The following is a 20,680-nucleotide window of genomic DNA, read 5'->3' on the forward strand; positions in this document are numbered from 1 at the left end:
TTCTTAACTTTGGTATATTTTTCTGTCATACGACATTTCAATGAAATTTCGTTTACATTTATATTTGATCATTGCGTTTAATTTCCAATTTGTTTGCACAGTTACATCGGTTCGCTACTCTGACTAGAAGCACACTTACACAGATGTTATAACGTTCATATGTGTGTATATATATATATATGTAAATTTATTACGTAAAACAATTTGGATCGTGTAACTGTGCTTTTAAAACGTGTATCGAATTTTTCTTCTTTCCTTTTTATTCAACGTAACGTACTATTATAAAAATTCGTCGAAACGTTAGTTAATCGAATAATAAATTGAATATAAAAATGAAAAAAGAATGTGAAATAATAATATCGATTATTTTCTCGTATATATATATATATATAAATATAAATAAATATATAGGGTTTGATCGTAATAATTGACGAAAGATTACGAAATTATCCGAATCGTCCAACTTCGCGCTGTCATTTGCACGTGGCAAATGATTAGGAGTTCTCGATGAAAAATCGTTTAACCCGTAAACTTTCGACAATATTGATAATAATATGTATATGTATATTAAAAAAAGAAAAATCAAAAAAGAAAGAAAGAGAGAGAAAAAAAATACTTAAAGGTTTATACTTAAAAAAAAAAAAAAGTACTTTATCCATCTCACTCGCATACTTTTCATCCTTCATTTATCACCCTAATTCATACGGAATGCCTCGACTTACTTAATCCAATTATTAAATTAGGAATTGTAAATACGAATTGGGTAAATAAACATATACATATACAAAACTTTGGTACTTCGTAAAATACATCGTCGATAGAAAATCATACTTAATCGTATTGATTATTTTTGTTAGTTTAAACGTTCACCGATGCCAATTCGGACTCGTGTTCCTCGCTAACGGGTGTCGAGGGTGCTTCGGTTATTGGGGTTGGTGGATCACCACTGCTGAAATGATTATCACCTGTACCTGAAGATTAAATTTCATTTTCATTGATAATTAATTATAACGAAAAGAAGAAAAATAATGAAACGACAAATTAGATGATCGTGATGGGATTTCTCACCTGTAAACGAATTAGATCGACTTCTGGCTGGCCAGCAAATTCGGCAAAGTGGTTTCAACAAACGGAATCTTGGTCGAGGCATTCGTAGGAGTACGTAAATGTACGGATCCAAGGTGAAGTGTATGCACAATAGAATGTCAGCGACGACGTGAAAAATATGAATGCATTTTTTCAATGTCACCATCTTTTTAGGCAACGTCATCGAGAATTGTGCGAGCGGAATTGAAAACTATCGGACAAATTTGACAAATTAATTCATTCATTTTTTGAATTTGTTTATTCGTTACATTGTCAGAAATGATATTAGAAATATTCTCGTTCGTTTTGCGTTTAAAATGTAAAATAAATTTGACGTAATTCGTGTAAATTCGTACTCGTATGAGAAGGGAAAAAAGGAATAACGCAGGGATTAACAATTTCGTTTTATCGATTAATCCAACATCAACGTAGTTAGATTTTCAATAAACGAGCACAATGTATCCGATGTTCGATTTGGACGAAACATTTGTCGACACGCGCGCGTAATTTTATTTAACGATGACATCCGGTTCGATAGCAAGTCTATTTTTCGCGAGACGACGACGAAAACGACGACGACGTTACTCGTTGGTCTCGATGGATCGTACGTGAGAACATTTGAAAACAATTTACACGTAGACCTATTGAATATTAAATGAAACATTAAGGAAATAGGATTGTGGATTTATTGTTCGATGAAATTTTCTTCCTAGTTGATCAAATTTTGTCTACAATAAATTAAATAAAAAAAAAAAAGAAACGCGAACGAAGAGTAATTTAATTTGAACACAAATTTTCTATGCGTATGTGTTATTTTCTTTAATTTTTTTCTTCCTAACCTTGTGAAAAAAGAAAAACAAATTGTTATTAACAATACGTACAATGAAACGAAAGACAATAACTTGAAATGCTCGTAGCGTTTTATCACGAACGAATTAGTCACAAATATCGTGGATCTTTTTCTCGACTGCGTAGGAGTAAAGTGTCAACTTCAATATCCCTTGCAAGCACGTCACGTAAAAACCATTGCTTCCCATAAAAGCTACTAGCCGGAAGCTAAGTTTGTTCTTTCCACTAAGCTATTTCTCCTTCAGGGTTGCGCCTTGGTAAAAACGGTTCCGATCATTTTCTCCCGACGAAGTAGAGTCCAACTCCGAAGGACACTCGAGCAAAAACTATTTACGACTTCTCAAGCAAGTTTTTTCTTTTTTTCTTATTTCGAGTAATTTATTGAAGATATCATAGAGAAAACGGTAAATAAGATTTATGCCAAACTTTTCCATAAACAATTTTTCGAACCTTTGAATGATAAATTAAAAAGAAAAGTATATAAAAATTGTTTTAGTGTTATAAAATATTTTTACGTATATATATATGGAATAATTTAAAATAAATTTATATAAGATTATAATTCATTATTTTCGTAAGAAAAAGTTAAAAGAGAATCGTTTCATTAACCATAAATACCGTTTAGAAAGTTATTTGGAAAGACAAACTTAGAATTCACCCTTCGTAGAATAAATCAAAGGTTCTATTTTACGCGCCGTACGTTGTAATTTAACGTGACAACTTATGGTTATCGCTCGCAGCAAAATTGCATCGAACGAGATAACCACTCGGCCTTGACCGAATGAAAGTAATCGGAGAAGAGAGAGAGAGAGAATCGGGGAAAAAAAATTTGTCGATAGGAATAGTACAACGGTAAACGATTAATTTGAATTAACTGAGAGGAAAGGATAAGAAAATGTTGTTTAAATAAAAACAAAAAAAACAAAATCCCATTACCATTTGCGGCATCCAACAAACGACGAAAGATATCGAAAGTACTGCCATTAGTTTGGCAAAAGCTCTTTCCTCAGCAGTTGTTACGACTTCTGGTGTTGGTCCGGTTACAGTTAGCAATGGTTTAGCCCTTGAAGAAGCCCTCGAGATACGTCTCAGTGCTCCAACTCGACGACTTAGTCTATTCAAAGCTCTGGAGACTGCTAAATTACACCAGACAATGGACAGACAGAGAAGAGTACCTAACGAATAAATATATAACAATTATCGATTTATTTCAAACAGTTATCTGCCTGCACAAACATATCATCTAGGCCACTAATTAACATTTATATTAATCTGACAATTATTACTCGTCAAATTCATTTCTGAACGAGTACAATTGTACCTTTTTTTCAATACTTTAACAAATGATTATCGATGCTTTTTAAGATGTAATACATAAATGTAAGATGTATCTATGAACACATCAATCATTTTAGGATAAAAATATAGTTAAATGATTTATGGTTGAACATAAACGTTAAATATATATATATATGTATACTCATATTGCAAAAGAGATCATTGACACTCACCGAAAACGAACCACACGTATGCATAAGCTATGTCAGTAGGTTCGGTAGCCTCTCTATATCGAACACAGTGATCATCTTTGTAATAAAGACCGAAGCCCAATACCGGTAGGCTGGTCAATGACAGAGCAGCCAGCCAAAGTGCCAGCATACAACGGACAATTACCGGATACGTCACCTGCTGAAAGATACATGCGTGTCATCGATTGAGCAAAATAGTTCATTGACCTCTTTGACGAAAATTATTGAGGTCGTACGATTAAACCGTAACTCTGTTCGTTCGATTTATACGTTTGAAATGTACTTTTGAAACATTCGAAGTAATTTTACGTTTTACGAATCTAAACTGGCGACTGTCTGTACAAACATCTTTCTTATTCTTTTCGTTACTTTTTTTTATTCTTTTCGTAGAAAAACAAAGGATTCGATGAGTTTAATTGGTCAACGATGATATTATTCACCCTTTCGTTTTAGTTAACCACCCTCTGTAGTTTTAATAAAACACACGAGGAGACAGTGATCGATGGTTATATGTACCACACAAGTATGCGTATGTATTTGTTATTTATCAAAGATCAACACGAACACTTGATCTCGTCTAATCGATTATTAATCTTTCGGAGTTGAATTAAAACTCACAGTTTGGAATAAGAATTCTTTGAATGCGTACGCGAATGGAATCGCATTGGTTACTTCAAATGTATTTATGTATGTATGTATGTATATATACACACACTTTGGTATCCACATCGCGAACAATGACATCGAATAGCTACGAGAATGGCATATTTTATGTAAATAACTATGCATACAAATAATAGCTCCTTTGAGCGACGAGTATCCGTCACATTGCTTTTAAATCTTATCTCACTAATCGTTACGTGCATGATTGATAAACTAATGAAAGAAATAGAAAGAAAGACAAAGAGAGAGAGAGAGAGAGAGAGGGAAATAAATGAAATTATTTCATTAGAATGTGCTTCGCAAAGTGATTTATAAAAAAAGAAACACAAAACACGCGTCAATTATTATTTTCCTATTAATCATTCAAGGTTTCTACACGAATAAAATTCATAGTATTATTTTTAGATCTTCGAATAGGTACGCGACGTCGAAAATGATCTTCGGACGATCCTTAGGGGACACAAAAAAAACGTAGATAGAACTCAGAACGAAATATCTAATTAATTAAAAGCTTCTTCTTCTTCTTCTTCTTCTTCTTCTTCTAAGAAGACGGGAGCGTCTCGTTCACGGTGTTTGTCGAAGAGGTTGTTCGTCTTAAAGTAAAAAGAACAAAAAAAAAAAACGTATATACCGAAAGTTATTAAACATAGTCAACCGAATTGATCCCTCTCATTTCGTTCTCGTATTTTTATGAGTAAACACGATCGAAGAAATTCGTTGAAAGGAAAGATTTATTAAATATTAACGTGTAGTATAAATTCAAATGTAAATTACACTTTTGCCCAATGAAATATTATTAAGACGTGATACTTTGAGAAGAAAAAAATTAATAAGCGAAGTATCCAATGCAAAATAACATTTTTCAATTTTAAATGGAACATCTTTGACACTTGACGCATTATTACGATCGGGGAAGGAAAACTTAGAAAATTGTTTTGACGTTTTGACGTTATTGCTAAAGAACTACACAACGTTCTAGATAATTTTCTCGATCTCAAATTTCCATTAATTCGTGTTGACTAGGATTTTTCTTGTTCTTTTTCTCTTCTCATTTCCATCGATTCTCAATGATTAAGATTCTTATTTTTCAGATTGGAAATATTTATATATATAATATATATAGAACGTGATATATATACTTCGAGGACCTTGTAAACATCCGCGTCTGGGAAAAATATGCTCGTCAAAATAGAGATTAGGTCGAGAATGTATTAGGATACTTACATACTACTACTACTACTAATAATAATAATAATAATAATAACATTAAGTGTTAAGGAAAAAAAATGCAACGTTGAGTAATATTAATATAAATAATTATTATATATTAATTAATATAATATATATATTAATAATATAATAATTATATATTATTAATTAATATAAATATATATATAATTAATATAAAACATTAATATAAACATATATATTAATTAATATTAATAAATACAAAAAAATAACGTGTCAATGTTCGATTGTTTTCGTTACGATAAAGAGATAAATTTCATTCGAAGAAAAAATCGAATATAATGATGCTCGTGACTTCCATCAATCCTAATAAACCCTTAGTAAGACGCATGCTATAGTCTAACACTATTGGCTTTCCTAGAAATGAAGGAATAAACTTTTGCGGGGGTTAAGTCTTTCTCAATGATATTAATCGATCTAAATTAATACTCGTAAATTGTCTACAGGATGAGTCAATGAGTGCTTACCATCTTAAATAACTCGTTTACTTATTGTTTGTATAGAAAAAAAAAACATTTCAATGAATCAAGCATTTCTTTTTTTCCTTGCGGGATATATTTAAAAAAGATGTTAATTTAAATTATACAAAGTAAAAAATAAAATTGTACAAATCTCCGTTCGATGCGTTTCTCAAGTTTTTTTTTTTCTAATGCAATTAAAATACTTTCATTGTAATAATTTTTATTAATTAACTGTCAGTTTTCGTATATTTCGAAATCACACTGACAGTTAATTATAATTTTGATATTGCTAATTCTACGAACTTAATTAAACTTTTAATTGAAGAACGATAATAAAAACTTAAGAGAAAAGAAAATAGTATCTTCATTAAGTATAAATTAAAGTAGAAAGAAAAATTCTAATCGATCTTTCGGGAAAATATTTTCTCACTTAGCAAATCACTCGTTCAGATATTTAATACTTTTAACATCGTTGCTCGTAAAATAAAACTAACTGACCCGTAAACATTGCCTTCGAAGAGAGAGAGAGAGAGAAGATAATATTTAAATCGCGAATACGTAGATATAAATTTGGACATGATAGGCAGATGAAACTAGATTTGAAGTTACATACACGTGATTGCAATTTACAAGAGCAATATAGAGGATTTGCGTAGAGAAACCTGCGTAGGCGGTCCAATGAGAAAAAAACCACTCACACATCTGCGTGCCTACGCAAACACTCGTAATATCAATTTATATATTAGATAAGGAAATTAATTTTTGTAAATATATTTTGTCGAAATATAAAATTATGTTATTTTATGTAATTTAATAAATTCTCAAAATAATATTGATGCGATATAAATACTGTAAATGTATAAGTAAATATTAAACATTCTTAAATTTGTTTCTAAAAATAATAATACGTTCCACGCATTATATTATACGCGAGATAAAATATGTTGGTTCTACTTTAATAAAAAAAAAAACCACGCGTCTCAAGATTTACGATTAGAAGTTGCCCCGCTTGAATGGTAACACTAATTCCAAAGAAACGAGAAACATACTAATCCTACCTTCGCAATATTTTTTTTATTTTTTTATTCTTTTACAAAAAAAAAAAATAATCTAATTTATACACGTTTCTTTGACACAAACGAAGATTATTAGATTTAAATTGAAATAACATAGTGGTTTAATAAATTCCGTTGAAATCTCTTATTATGAAAATATGTAACTAATAATTTAACTTTTGAATCAACGTGTAAATTTCTAAAAGAAAATCTAAATCTTTATTTGTTCGTCACACTTTTTTTTCCCTCTCAAAAGAAACATTGGAAGAATAGTTTTAATTGAATAATATTAACAAAAGTGACATAAATGAATTAATAGAATTAAAACGGGTTAGTAAAAAGGCATCGTAAAATGTATTTTTAAATTGAAATTTGATAGAATAAATTCGATAAGGTTAGAACTTGAACAGTCTAACTGGTGACCTATATTAATTTGTACTCGGCCTTGGATGTTTGAGGGTTAAAAACTGAAATATATCGTGGTCGTTAACGATTAGGCCAACGAGTGCTGGTCAATGGCCTTTTACTCGTACCGTCCGGTTATCAAATTTCACAATGCGAAATAAATAAAATAAGAGTCTGGAACAGTCAGACCCCAAGTTTCAAGAATACAACATACGTATTTTGCTTATCGTTTCTACGCATGTTTTTGCTACTCATAAGGTTACGTGAGTTACTAAGTAACCAATGAACTTTGAACTTCTTCTAGACGATAAATACTTGCCATTTTTTTTGTCTCTGTACATTTTATAATAGGTGTAAGCCTAAATTTCGTAAGAAACCTGCTGATTCGTCGATTCAAAGGTAATAGTAAACCCGGACGTACGCGAGTAGCAAAAATTAGTATTCCCTTCTCGTTGAATACATCGTATTTATTTATCGAGTTAACAATACAAACGTCCAAAGATTTTTAATACCGAATTATATTGAAATCCTGACTAAACGACTAATTCGATAATCGATATCACGATTCCGAGATAATTTTGTCGAGATATATCGTTTGATATGTTTCTTTGGGACTAGTAGATCATCTTAAGAGTATCATGAAATGGGTCAACTCGGTATAACGTGTACCAATCTTCTATGAATACATACATATATGTATAAGTAGAAATAAGAACGTACAAGCTTATCTTGTTAATCGATTCTATCCGAAGAAAAACATGTTTGAGATGTCTGAATATACGAATTTTACCGAACTTTGATTCTCGAATAGATATAAAAAAAAAAAAAAGTAACGTTAAAAAACGAGAGTACATTCGTTATCGCTTTTATTATTATTTCACTTAGATTAATTAAAGTGTTCATTTCCATATAAACGAGAGAGAGGGAGAGAGAGAGAAACATGACGCGTTTAAAAGAGAAATAAATTGATAATTAAGATGCTCGTTGATAAGTGATACGATCATCATCGTTTATATTTATTGTTTCAACGTTAAATATTACTCACGAATGATTAAAATAGAATTAAAGTAAGAGGATGTGTTAAGGAAGAAAAAAAATTCATTAATATAAGTATTACAACGAAAACACTATAAATACTTGTTTGTCTTGTTTTATTAATTAAGAATCTTGAATCTGCTTACCTTTTGATAAACGAAAGGTCTCGTTAAAGCTAGCCATCTTTCAGCAGCCATAACGATAGCTACGCAACCACTGAACAATCCAAATAATCTCCAAACAACTCTGAGCGAACAAAATCCTCGACTCGATGTAACACCGGCCACGTAAATGCTGATATACATTTGTACCAACATGCCTAATAACGCTACGAGATCGTTACTTGCCAAGCAACGTAACATCAGCAGGTGTTTACGGTTTCTTCTCTATAAACAGAGGAAAGAAAAAAAACAGTCAGAGTAAGAATCAATAAAGGTGAGATATGAGATGAGAGAAGAAGTGTGGGGAGTGGGGGACTTAAGTGGGAATTGTGTTTTATTTGTTTTTTATCTTTTTTCTTCCGTTCCCTTATTTTCTTTACCTTATCGCGATGGAAGAGAATGACCAGTGCGGAAACATTGCCGATAACACCGGTAATGTATACCAAAGTTAGAACTGCTTGGGAAAGAAACGTCACGTGCCTTTTAGGTATGATAGGTAGACTAATATTATTCGTAGTCATCATAGTGCTGGTCAGATCAATGATAGACATAGAAGTTGTATCATTTTGCCAAGTTTCCGTATGGAAACTCGATTTCATTTCATCCATCATCTTCATGTTTTATTTTATCGATCGAATTATCTTAATTATCTGTCACTTCTATTACCCTCTATTATTTATTTATTTCGTAAATAAAAAGTTTTATTATCTGGTTGTTGGTCTTTCCTTTTTCAATCTTCTCTTTGATCCTTCGTAATTTGATTTAATTCAAAGAGAACTCGAGGAGTGTCATCGTTCGGTGTTTCCATATCATCTGACTCAAATGAAATTTTGTATTCTAGTTGAATTCACACAAACGTCAGTATCGAATGCATCGTTCGAAGAGAACGATTAGGCTAAAAGAAAAATTATGAGTTTTCTCTTATCGTATTCCCCACTTTTAACTTTGTGTTGTTGCTGTTGCTGTTACTTGCTTGCTTGCTTGCTTGTTAACTTGTTTACTCGTTCTCGTTTTTCGGAGATGTGACAACACCGGTCGTCGATCTGGGACCCTGGATGGGACCCTTTTTTAGTCCTTTCGTTTATTCTCAAAACCTCATTCTTTCAAATGACTTCGTAACGTTGTCAATTATTCTCATAATACTTCGATTAGATTAATAAGAAACGTACGATATCATTGAATTTAACAAATAGAGGAAGAAATTCACGACCTACAGGCTCTGCTCTCTTTCTCTCTCTTTTTTAATTTGTCTCAAAGATCAAGAGTGACTCCACGAAGATCTAGAAGATCAAATCTTCCAATTAATCGATTTCTTCCTAACAAAAATATATTTTATTCTTCTCGAATTTGATCCTCCGAACAAGTAGCACGACAAAAGAAGACAAAAAATAAGAGAACAAACACGAATCAACTACGTTTAATTCGACCCATCGAGATCTATCGATATTATTTCATTCGAAAAATCGTTCTTTTCAATTTATAAAAATTGAAAAAAAAACAAAAGCAAAAAGAATGAAACAACGCAAATATCGATGGGAGAGAATCTAACGAACTTTGATCGATGAATTTTCTTTTTCTTTTAATTATTTGTTTTTTCTTTTCTTTTCTTTTCTTCGTACTATTATTTCATACGAGGAGAACTCGGAACGAATGAGAAAGAAGTAAAAAGTAAAATAGAATTAAGGACAAATGAAGATCCTTCCTCCGGCTTTGCCGGCGCTTCACTGATCGAAAAAGCACGCGTTTATCTTTTCTTCGCGCGGTGCGCGCCTTCTTCTTACGAAAATTCATTCCTGCGCAGGCGTTAGGACTCTTATTTATTTATTTCTTTTCTTTTCTTTTCCTTTCCTCTTCTTCAACTGCGCAACCATTGCGCGGGGCTCTTTACTTTGCGAAGCTTTCTCGAACGAGAAACACGAGAGGAATAAAATACTCCTCTTTGAAACCGTCGTCTAAACAAGAAAGAGAGAGAGAGAGAGAGAGAGAGAAGAAGAAGAAGAAGTTCTTGATTTACGAGCAAAAATTTGATTACTTCGTATTCCATTTGCCAATTACTCATTCGTGATCTTTCTTGAACTGACCTCTCAATTCATTACTTCTTTTTTCTTAATTTTTTCTTGTTCGTCCAAACGAAAATAAAAACCTCAGAGTGTCTCTTGTAGTTTGTTAGTCATAGAATTAAATTTAATTAGGGATGTATATGCGTTTGTTTTTCATCAATTTTATCGAATATTATTAGATTTATATTATTGTTATTAATTTTTCTTTTGTTTTGTTTTGTTTTGTTTTTTGTTTCGTTTCTTTTTCGATATTTATCATACCGAATAAAAGTTCGCACGATCAACGAATTCGACGTTAAGTAGTATGTGCGAATGCTTCTTATAAATAATACATTCTACGTCGATCATTCTCTCTACATGGTGACTACTTCCACGTGTCGCGTCGCACAAGAATTTCAAATGCGATAACGATAATGTCTCTCTTATTCTAACCGAACAACAGAACCGAGAAGTTGATTTTCAAGGATGCAGGACACGACAATTTCAATTTCAATTTCAATTTCTTTTCTTTTCTATTTTTTTGTTTCCCCTACGAATCAATCGGCAATTAACGTTAATGCAACGAACGAACTTTGAATTTGGAACTGTTCCAATGCGCCTGACGATGCAATTAATCTTTCGCGATCCTTGCGATCGACAAGAAAGAAAATTTCAATTCGATAAATATTCTCTCTCTCTTTATCGAGATGAGAGAAATGTATGTTTTACGAATGCAATTCTACGCGTTAGACACGTCGTATTTTCTATGTTTTAACGTTAGGAGAATAAATGCCACCACGTTGTTTATCGATAAAGATTGATGAATCATGAAATTGAAATTGAAAATGAAAATGAAATTGATGAAATGATTTTGAATCGAACTACGAAATAAGATTTTGGCACGATCCCTTGGACGGTTGAGAGTATTGAATAAAAAAAAAAGAATAAAACTTTGTAAGAAGAGAATAATATTATGATAGAAATGTTCAACGCAAATAAGATCATTCTTATTAAATCGCGATGAAAATTTTATCGGCATTCACACATCCGGACTGCATCTAATAATTATCATAAGCTCGAACTAAAGGAAAGGTATGCCGTTCCAAAGATGACACATTTGGCGTATACTTAAATACACATTTAAATATACACGTATACGTAGATACATACTTACTACTTATTTATTCGCATACTTATACATGTATTTATAAATGTATACTTACACACGCGCAACGCACAACGCCCATGCAAATCCTTTGAAATCTCTAAGCTTTTTCTATTTTCTTTTCTCCTTTGCAAATAGATAGATAGATAGATAAATAGATAGATCGGTTTATCTTGGAAGTAAAATTATTCCACCGATGGTGAAAAAGTATGCGAAAAAAGAGAATATTAAAATTGGAACATTGACCGTTTTCCAAGGGAAGAAAATAAAACTATCGGGGTTATTTTTGTTCATGGTAGTTAATAATCATACAATAAGCAATGCCAGAAACGATTACAACGAAAGAAAAAGTCGATGCTAATCGTTCTCTATCGCGATTCTTGCATAACGATCGTTTCTTTTAAATTGCATCCTGCACAAATAAATGATCAGGTAGAGTAGTAGGGGGGTGGTAGGGGGTAGAGAAACGGGAATTAGCGAATTCGTATGTGGGATCGAACCTCGACCACGAGATCAGATTTATTTTTAGAAGGACAATTTTTCTTTTGTTCAAACTTCTACGTTATAGATCCGATTCGACACGCGCCTTGAAGTAACATTGAAGACACGTGTACTACAAATTTAGATTAAAGGTACAATTTCATCGGATATTTTCTTTAATGTATAAAATAATGTTTCTCGTGAAAGACCATTCGCATAATTGTAATTCTCTGATTGATCGGATAACAAATGATTTTATTTATGACGTTTACGTGACAAAGTACAATCCTGTATTACTGATTGCTAAATCTCACAACATCCTTAGGCTATATTACCCCTTTCCATTTTTGTATATTTCATTAAACAAAGTGCACCCTTTGACTTCACACGTAAAAACATCTTAAACGTTTCATCTTTATTAAATGCTTCCAAAGAGGAGAACCTTATATTCATTTACTGGAGCATGATACCTACCAACATGAATCTTCTCTCTTATAAACTTATACCATCGATGTGAAATATAATGCTTAGCGTTATTAAATTTGCTAGAAGAAATTAAATGATTTTATTTTTTACGCGAGGAAGAGATTTCTCCTGATATTTATTTAAAAATATAATTTGTTCGTATATTAATAATGTAATTATTGTTTGAATAATACAAAAAATAATTGCACTGTCTATTATAGAATATCGTAAATATTGTTACAATAATGCACTGATTTAGCGAATAATGATATTAAAATTGATCTCGCATCAACCATCAATTATTAATCAACTGCTCTTGTTCGGTATCATTTTGAAAATACCACGTATTCATAAGTAATTTCCATTGAATCAAACGGGGGAGGTGAAACGATTTCAACGTGTATAAAGAAAGTTCGTATGTTTTACGTAAAGATTCCTTAAAGATTAAATCATAATTTTTCTTAAAAATATATTGTACGTACTTAAATTTTAACATTTCACTTAAATATGAATGAGTATGATGATGATTATTTAATACAAACGGTGAATAAGTAAGCTACTCGAGTGAGCCACTATAGTGGCTCATCGACCTGGAAAAAATAATCGATAAAGCCAATATAGTGGCAGGCCGGCTAAGCACCATATCGGTAATTGCAGTGCTCTACCTTTATCTTACCCACCGTCGGTAACGGTAAATATCGACGGTCGGTAATAGTAGATTCCTATTTTTAAAATATCGACCGTTGTTGATAGCAGTTTCTAGTTCAATAATATTGATCGTCGATAACCTTAATACAAAGTATTACCAACGTAGAATAAAATAAATTAGAAATCTACTATTACCGACGGTCGTTGTTGTAAATGTAGAAAACTGCTAAGCATTACGATAAAAATAACTCGGTTGATAAAGTAGAGTCATGGGTAGTTCGTCGAAGATCCTAAAGATAGCGCGCGGAACGTAATTCGCGGGAAATTCATATTTATATAAATAAGCGAAGGAAGAGGAAGAAGATTATCAATTTTAATTTTGATTCTTTATAGAATCCACTCGTATTTATAATGCTTCGATTTTGAATAAATTCATTCGAAATATTGTTATTCGTAAAGTAAATAGACTTATTATTTTTGTTAATAAGTTTTTAAAATTATTATTAAAAGACAATCACGTGAAGAGTGATCCCTCCTCTTCTTCTTCTTCTTCTAAATGTACAATGTTCGGCTACGTTCGCTTATGCCACCTCTACGAGAATCTAAGTTTAGAATACGTTTTCGAGTAAGAACGTATTCCCGAAATAACAAGCGAGACTTCTCGGGAGAGATACCTTCTGTTTCTCGCATTGGCAGTGTCGTTCCGTGTTGCCATCGTATCATCCGCATCTTCGCCATTGTTGCGCGAGCGCATCGTTCTCCTATTACGAGAGTATATTAAGTATACTTTCAAACATATCCTATATATATATATATATAATACATATATAACACACACACATACGCATACATATATCACATACATAAGTAACAGTATATACAGTAACCAAACGTAATCATAAACTTCATTATCGAACGAATAAAATTGACTACTTTATCTTTTTTTTTTTTGAAACAAATGTTTCCTCGTTTTTAAACAAATGTTTCCTCGTTTTTTAAACATCGTGTGTTTAATCCTACCCCCTTTCTTGTTTTTCCAACTAAGAGAAAAATCATTTTAAATTATAGTTACTTTAACACATATACACATCGTTCACTCATTTGAACCCCGAATCGAATTAATCCTGGTATATTACATAACGATTGAATGTGTATAAGTTAAACGAGTAAAGGACAAAGTGCATGATATAATTATAAATAAGACACGAAAATAAATAATCGTGGGTATTATTTCATCTTTCTTTTTTTTTTTTTTTAACTCTTTATTTTATTTCTTTTTTTTTCGAACGAACAGCCGGAGTTCTTGTTTATTACGCACACCTACGCGCATTTATATTTAGGGTAACTGTTCCTAATATGAAACAGCACCTAATATGGAACACCACAATATCTTGGCAAGTAAATGACATAAATTATAGGTAAGCTTGCGAAACGTTTCGTTTTATTTCTTTTTTTTTTATAAAAAACAATCATACTATTGTTAAAACGTTTGTTGAAAGTCTGTTAATAAATGCAAAGTTTTATTGTGTTGGAAAGTTTTTGACAAGCAAATTGAACGGGGACAACTTTTCATGTAAAAGTAAGTTTTTAAAAAAAAACTGTTAAAATTCTTTTTTTCCTTATTGTTAGTATAATTATTTTTTCTGTTATAATACTTGCACATATAATATGAAGCAGGTTTCATATAGATTTCAAAAGGAAGATTTTAATAAAAAGCATTGATTTTGATATGGACTTGTCGATGTTAATGCGCAGTGAATTATTAGACTATGATATCGCTGTTGTTGGGTTCACAAAAAATGTAATTCATCAGGTGTTCATTATTCATACATTCAACGCGTAGAAGATAACAAAGATTAATATAATGTATAATAAATTTAAAAAAATCACAAGGTACCAATTTATTACTATTTCTTAATTTAATAAATATTTTCAATGATAAAAATAAAGTTTTTTTAAAAAGTTTGCTACAAATTTCCTAAGTGTTCCATATTAGGTACCACATTTTTAACTCTCAACGCTTTCAACATTTTATTGCAATAACTTTACAATTAAAATTTGACATAATTAACTATTAATATACATATTAATATAACGTGAATGTATTTGTTTTGTATAAGTTAGTAAATAATTGTGTTGCAACCTAGAAGAACGCCATATTTTCTTTCATTGGTCGAAGGGTCATCCTTGTCCTTGCATTGTGAATTCCTTCGTTTTTATGGATGCAACGATAATGAAATACTTAATATAACGTACTGTGTAAAACCTACATCTATCTTTCTCTTACTTTTTCTATCTTTATTTTGTCCTTTTCTTTTTTTAAATGCGCGCGCGCGCTTCTGCGTTAACTGTTTTCATCGTTAGAGAAAGTAAATAGTAAATAACGTTGTAACTTATAACGTAATATCATTTATCATCTATCTTTTGTTCTCTTTGCTTTGTCTCTCGTAGATGTTCCGATGATGGACGATATCAGCGATAAAAACTCGAACGATGAGAATCCTTCGACGGAGGATAAAAATGAGGTAAAACAATCGGTTAGAATAATGCACATAACCTCAATGTGTTCGTCCTGTAACAAACAACAATATTTCGGCTTAATACCAATTCAATGAAAAATACATTTAACGTTATTTTTCTATTAACGATTTCAATTAAACGAATTAATGATAATCATCGTATGATCATCGATGTCAGAATATATGTTGAAAAAGTCAGTTTAATGTGCATAATTAAATATCCGTTAATATTGGTTCAATATACTTTATGTCAGAATTCGTCGTTTAATTTGAATTCTTTTTATTTCAGGTCAAACCGATTGATCGTATGAAGGAAAGGAAACGTCCTAAGGAAGAGAAAAGTAAAATGAAAAATGTCAAAAAGACTGGGGTACATCTTTTAGAAACTGTCAACGATGTGCAAACTTTGAAAGAAAAGTTGGACGTTATGTCTAAAAAGTACTCCGACATGGTAGACGATAACAAGAGATTGTTGTTAAATTTAAAGCAGTCAGAGAAGAAGGTAGTGTTGCTGCTGAGGGAGAAAGAGCAGTTTCAAAGCGAACGTAATAAAGCTCTTTTAACTAGGAAAAGATTGGAGAACTTATGTCGTGAATTACAAAAACAGAATAAAACTGTTAAAGAGGAGTGCTTGTCGAGACTCAAAAAGGAGGAAGAGAAGAGAAAAGAACTCTCCGACAATTGTAAAAGTATTTTGGCTCATATTAATCAGCAAATGAATTTAACTCATGAAAAAAATGAGAAGATGCAAGAAGAAAGTTTAGAAATGAATAAATTGTTCAAATCTTTGTGCGATCAAGTTGCATTTAAGGAACAACAGCTTATGCAAGAACATTTGCGCACGAAGAATGAGCTGTATGTAGCGTGTAACAAGTTAGAAGAGTATAAAATAGAAGCTACGGTAGAGAAAGAAGTTTTCTTAAGGGAAAAACAGCAGCTCTTGCTTGTAAGTAATAAATGTCTATTCTTTTTCTTTTTCTAATATTATCGAATAGTTATTAAATATATGAATATTTCATTTCTCAGACAATAAATGAATATCGAACAAGAATCGATGAATTACAAGCAGCAGAAGCCGCTATGAAAACTCAACTTGACTTGTATACTAATAAATATGACGAGTTTCAAAATTGTCTTAAAAGAAGTAACAAAGTTTGCGGTGAATTTAACGAAGAGATGGAAAGGGTTGGTAACTACTTTGCATTATCTCCTTAATATTTTATATATTCAATATTTTTTCTCATACAGATGTCTAAAAAAATACTTACCTTGGAGAAAGAAACATCCTTATGGAAACAACGATGGGAGCAAAGCAACACGGTCTTTGTCGATATGGCAGCTCAAAAACAAGCAAGAGATTTGGAATTAAAAAAATTAAAAGAAAAACTAGCTTTGCTACAGAACTTGTGCAGAATATTCCAACAAGAAAAAAAGTCTTTGGTTGCACAACTGAATGAGAAAAATGCTAAGACCAATAACGATTCGACTACACGCGAGTCTTCAAAAAATAGCAAATCTAAAGAAAAAGATCATTCGAAGAAGGAATCATCGGAAAGTAATAAATCTAAAGAAAAAGATGATCATTCGAAGAAGGAATCTACATCATTAGAAAATATTAATGAACAACTTGCTCCAACAAATGTACTTGTATCACTTGAAAAAAGATTAGAAACGGAATCTAATACGAATTCCACGACTGAAAAGAAACATGAAATAAATGAAGATGAAGAAATAACTAACTCATCGATACACAAATGTTTACTTTCTTCTGAACCCTGCTCCGAGGATACGGATTCTTCTTATTCTTCTTCTCAAGAAAATAGAATAGAAGGACAGGAAAAAATATCTTCTGACGTAGAAATGGTAGAAGAAAATAGTTTGCAGACACAACCAAGTATAGCAGAATCATCTTCCGTTATTAGTACTGAAAATATAAATGAGAATGAAGTTGTAGAAATGGAAAATAAAGAATCAATAGAACGGATAAGTGACTTGTTGTGTGACAACAGTACAGAGCTTGAATCCAGTTCGGAAAGTACGGTAAATGAAAGTACAGTACAAATATCGATATCTAAAAAAGAAGCTGTTCAAACAGAACAAGATACAGAAAGTAGTAATCAAGAAAACAGTACTGAGAAATTAATCGATAATATAGAAAATAAATGCACTGATGTAGATTTATCTGAAATAGAGGCAGAGACTACGATAGAACAATGGGCGACTGATTTATCGGAAGAAGATGTAATTGACAAATCATTAGAATTATCTAATGATGAATTAGAAATCAAATTAGACGATAAATTAGAAGAAATGAATATTAGTGTAGAAAACATTCAAGAGATCGAAAAGCCTGAATCTGAAATAGTAAAAGATTCCACAGAAGTGAATCCTAGTTTAGAAAAGAAAGTTAAAACTGATATGCCTTGTTCTAAAGAAGATAAATCAACGAAACAAAATGTTACGACTGCAACTAAGGTAGTATTAATTTTAATTGAATATATTTATTTAATTGTTATCTAAATAATGATATTATATAACTTTGCTATTTTATTTTAGAATGTAAGAAGAAAGAAGAAATAAACTAAAGTCAAATACTGAACAGGCGAAAAAGTGGTACGAGAGCATTAGAATTATATTTAAGATAGAATCAAGCAAAACTACATTTTTATTTTTTTTTATTGGAAATGATGCTGAGATGTCACAAGATTTCTGTTTTGTTATTTTCAAATGGAGGAATATCAGATAAGTGCATGCCCTTTTTTTAGGTAAGATGTTCAATGAGAATCGACGAGGTGTCTAGAAATTGTCATAGAAAACGATTTTACACGCTTTACAATTCTACAAATATTTTACTTGATAAATCATATTATTCGTACGATATATTATACTCTCTTGAATTATAAAATGAAAATGATAGTGTGGTCGTTGATAGAATTATTTATAGAGAGATATATATTATAAATAGATAATACAAATCTATAGATTTATACGTCACATTGACAAAATATGATAATGATCGTAGCATAGCTTGCGTTTTTTACATTTAATCTCTTCAGCACGTACGCGGACAGTTACTGCATGTGCACTATATATTATAGTTTTTTCTTTTTAATTTAAAGGAAACATTGCAAATACCGAATTATTATTTTATTCTTATCAACATGTTTTTAGTATTTACATGTAAAATGTATGGAAAGGCTCTATACCGATTTCTCATCTAAAAATGATTATTGATTATAATTTTATAGAGAGTATTCATATCAGCGTCCTACACAAATTTAAGCTGCCCGCGAACGTGTTTATAAACTATCACTGTTTATTAAAGAATCTTAACACGAAAAGATGTAGTTTTGCAATTTTCTGCACGAAAACAAAAAAAAAGAAAAAAAAAAATAATATTTTCTAAATGCTACGACTTCTATTATAATTGTTCATTTATTCTAATAAAGATTTTAAAAAGTAGTGTTTTAATAAAAACATCGAGTTATAAAACAGGAGATTTCATTTGATCAATATTTGATTGAATAGTTCAAAGCTTGTCTGCCGCACACGAGTATAAAGAAATTATTTATAATTAAAAATTTATCCGTTTTTCTTTTCTTAATGTTATTTGCGATCAGAGTTTATCGTTAGTGTCTGGCGAGATCGGTTATAAAAGAGTTAAATCACATGTTTTAATATAAATATATAATAAAAATATAAATATCTTTCTTTTTTTTTAATTTTCTAATCTTTCTATTAGAAACGCTGTTTCATATGCATAATATACTTAAGTAAATAAACATACACGCATACATGTAGATAAATCATAAGAGATTATTAAACGAAGCAATAGAAAGGTCGATGATCGAGGAAACAGAGAAAGGATTTGTTAGATCGGATCGACAAAGAGAGTCACGTAGATGATGCAGTAGACGAGCCTTGACCTACTTATCTATGGTTGACCTTCATATGGTCAAGTAGATAATGACATCTTCCAGAATCCTCATAGCAATCATCCGGATTAAATGAAAGTGCATATTCAATTGCAATTGATAGATCGTCGGCAATCAATCTAACTGATTCGCAACAAATCTTACAGCATCTATGAACCGGTTATTTGTGAACGAGATAGATACAATTTTATCATTTCACGTCAAAATAACATCTTTGTACTTTGTACTAACATTTTAATATTACATCAGTTATATTGCACTGTCGATACTATTTAAAATTGAGTAAAAATGTTCGAGTTCACTTTTCGAACTGTTTCGACTTTCTCCTCAGAGGCGTTTAGACATTATTATAATTGAAATCGTTTCATTAGTATGTATATAGGACAACTTACTAGTTTTATTATTATCTTTTTTTTTTTGAATATTTTTTCAAGAATTTAACATGGTACATCGATCGTTGTCCTACTTATGCATAAATATATACGATCATCGTTAATATTAATTAACATTTGGATTCGATCAATAATGATACATTAATACAAAAATTCAAATTGAATTGAAAAGAAATCGGGTATGATAATATAAATAATTTAATAAAAGGAAGAGATCACATATATTGGAGTTGACCGGTTGGTCCACCGAGTCCACCAGCGATTTGTTTTTCTTTTTCTTTTCGAACATACGCAGGAGGGTCCCGTTAACGCGCGTGTTACGTACGAGTGGGTCACCGGTACCATGCCAGGCTTTTTACTCATAGCTGCTTCAATGTACTTAGTAAATATAGGAAAAAGTTTTTTGACCATACTGAGAGAGAGAGAGAGACAGATTGAAATGTTCTTAATGATTAAAGGATTACTACTATTACTATTCGACCTTGTGCTTATTTCTTTTTTGCAATTTCTAATCGAGATTTTATCTAATGTAAAAGATGTTCGAT

General features: G+C 31.2%; 2 protein-coding genes across 8 annotated transcripts; one reads left to right on the forward strand and one right to left on the reverse strand.

Annotated features, from left to right (window-relative positions):
• Positions 1-641: 641 nt before the first annotated feature.
• On the reverse strand, positions 642-10,215 carry LOC122523339 (prostaglandin E2 receptor EP2 subtype). Its single transcript, XM_043645014.1, has 6 exons — positions 8,873-10,215; positions 8,478-8,717; positions 3,447-3,624; positions 2,872-3,110; positions 1,069-1,297; positions 642-971 (listed from the first exon to the last, which is right to left on the reverse strand). Exons 1-6 carry the CDS (start codon positions 9,107-9,109, stop codon positions 859-861), a joined length of 1,236 nt encoding a protein of 411 aa, XP_043500949.1. The 5' UTR covers positions 9,110-10,215; the 3' UTR covers positions 642-858.
• Positions 10,216-13,963: 3,748 nt separating this feature from the next.
• Positions 13,964-18,536, forward strand: LOC122523152 (alpha-taxilin). 7 transcript variants are annotated; one of them, XM_043644779.1, is made up of 6 exons: positions 13,964-14,070; positions 15,741-15,814; positions 16,098-16,754; positions 16,835-16,993; positions 17,057-18,283; positions 18,365-18,536. In XM_043644779.1, exons 2-6 carry the CDS (start codon positions 15,749-15,751, stop codon positions 18,386-18,388), a joined length of 2,133 nt encoding a protein of 710 aa, XP_043500714.1. In that variant the 5' UTR covers positions 13,964-14,070; positions 15,741-15,748; the 3' UTR covers positions 18,389-18,536. The 7 variants fall into 7 exon arrangements, with proteins under 7 accessions (XP_043500714.1, XP_043500711.1, XP_043500710.1 ...); XM_043644776.1 differs by lacking the exon at positions 13,964-14,070 and adding an exon at positions 14,435-14,509; XM_043644775.1 differs by lacking the exon at positions 13,964-14,070 and adding an exon at positions 14,648-14,687.
• The last annotated feature ends 2,144 nt before the right edge of the window (positions 18,537-20,680 follow it).

Source organism: Polistes fuscatus, unplaced genomic scaffold (genome assembly GCF_010416935.1).
Source record: "Polistes fuscatus isolate 324 unplaced genomic scaffold, CU_Pfus_HIC Scaffold6, whole genome shotgun sequence".
Classification (NCBI taxonomy): domain Eukaryota; kingdom Metazoa; phylum Arthropoda; class Insecta; order Hymenoptera; family Vespidae; genus Polistes; species Polistes fuscatus.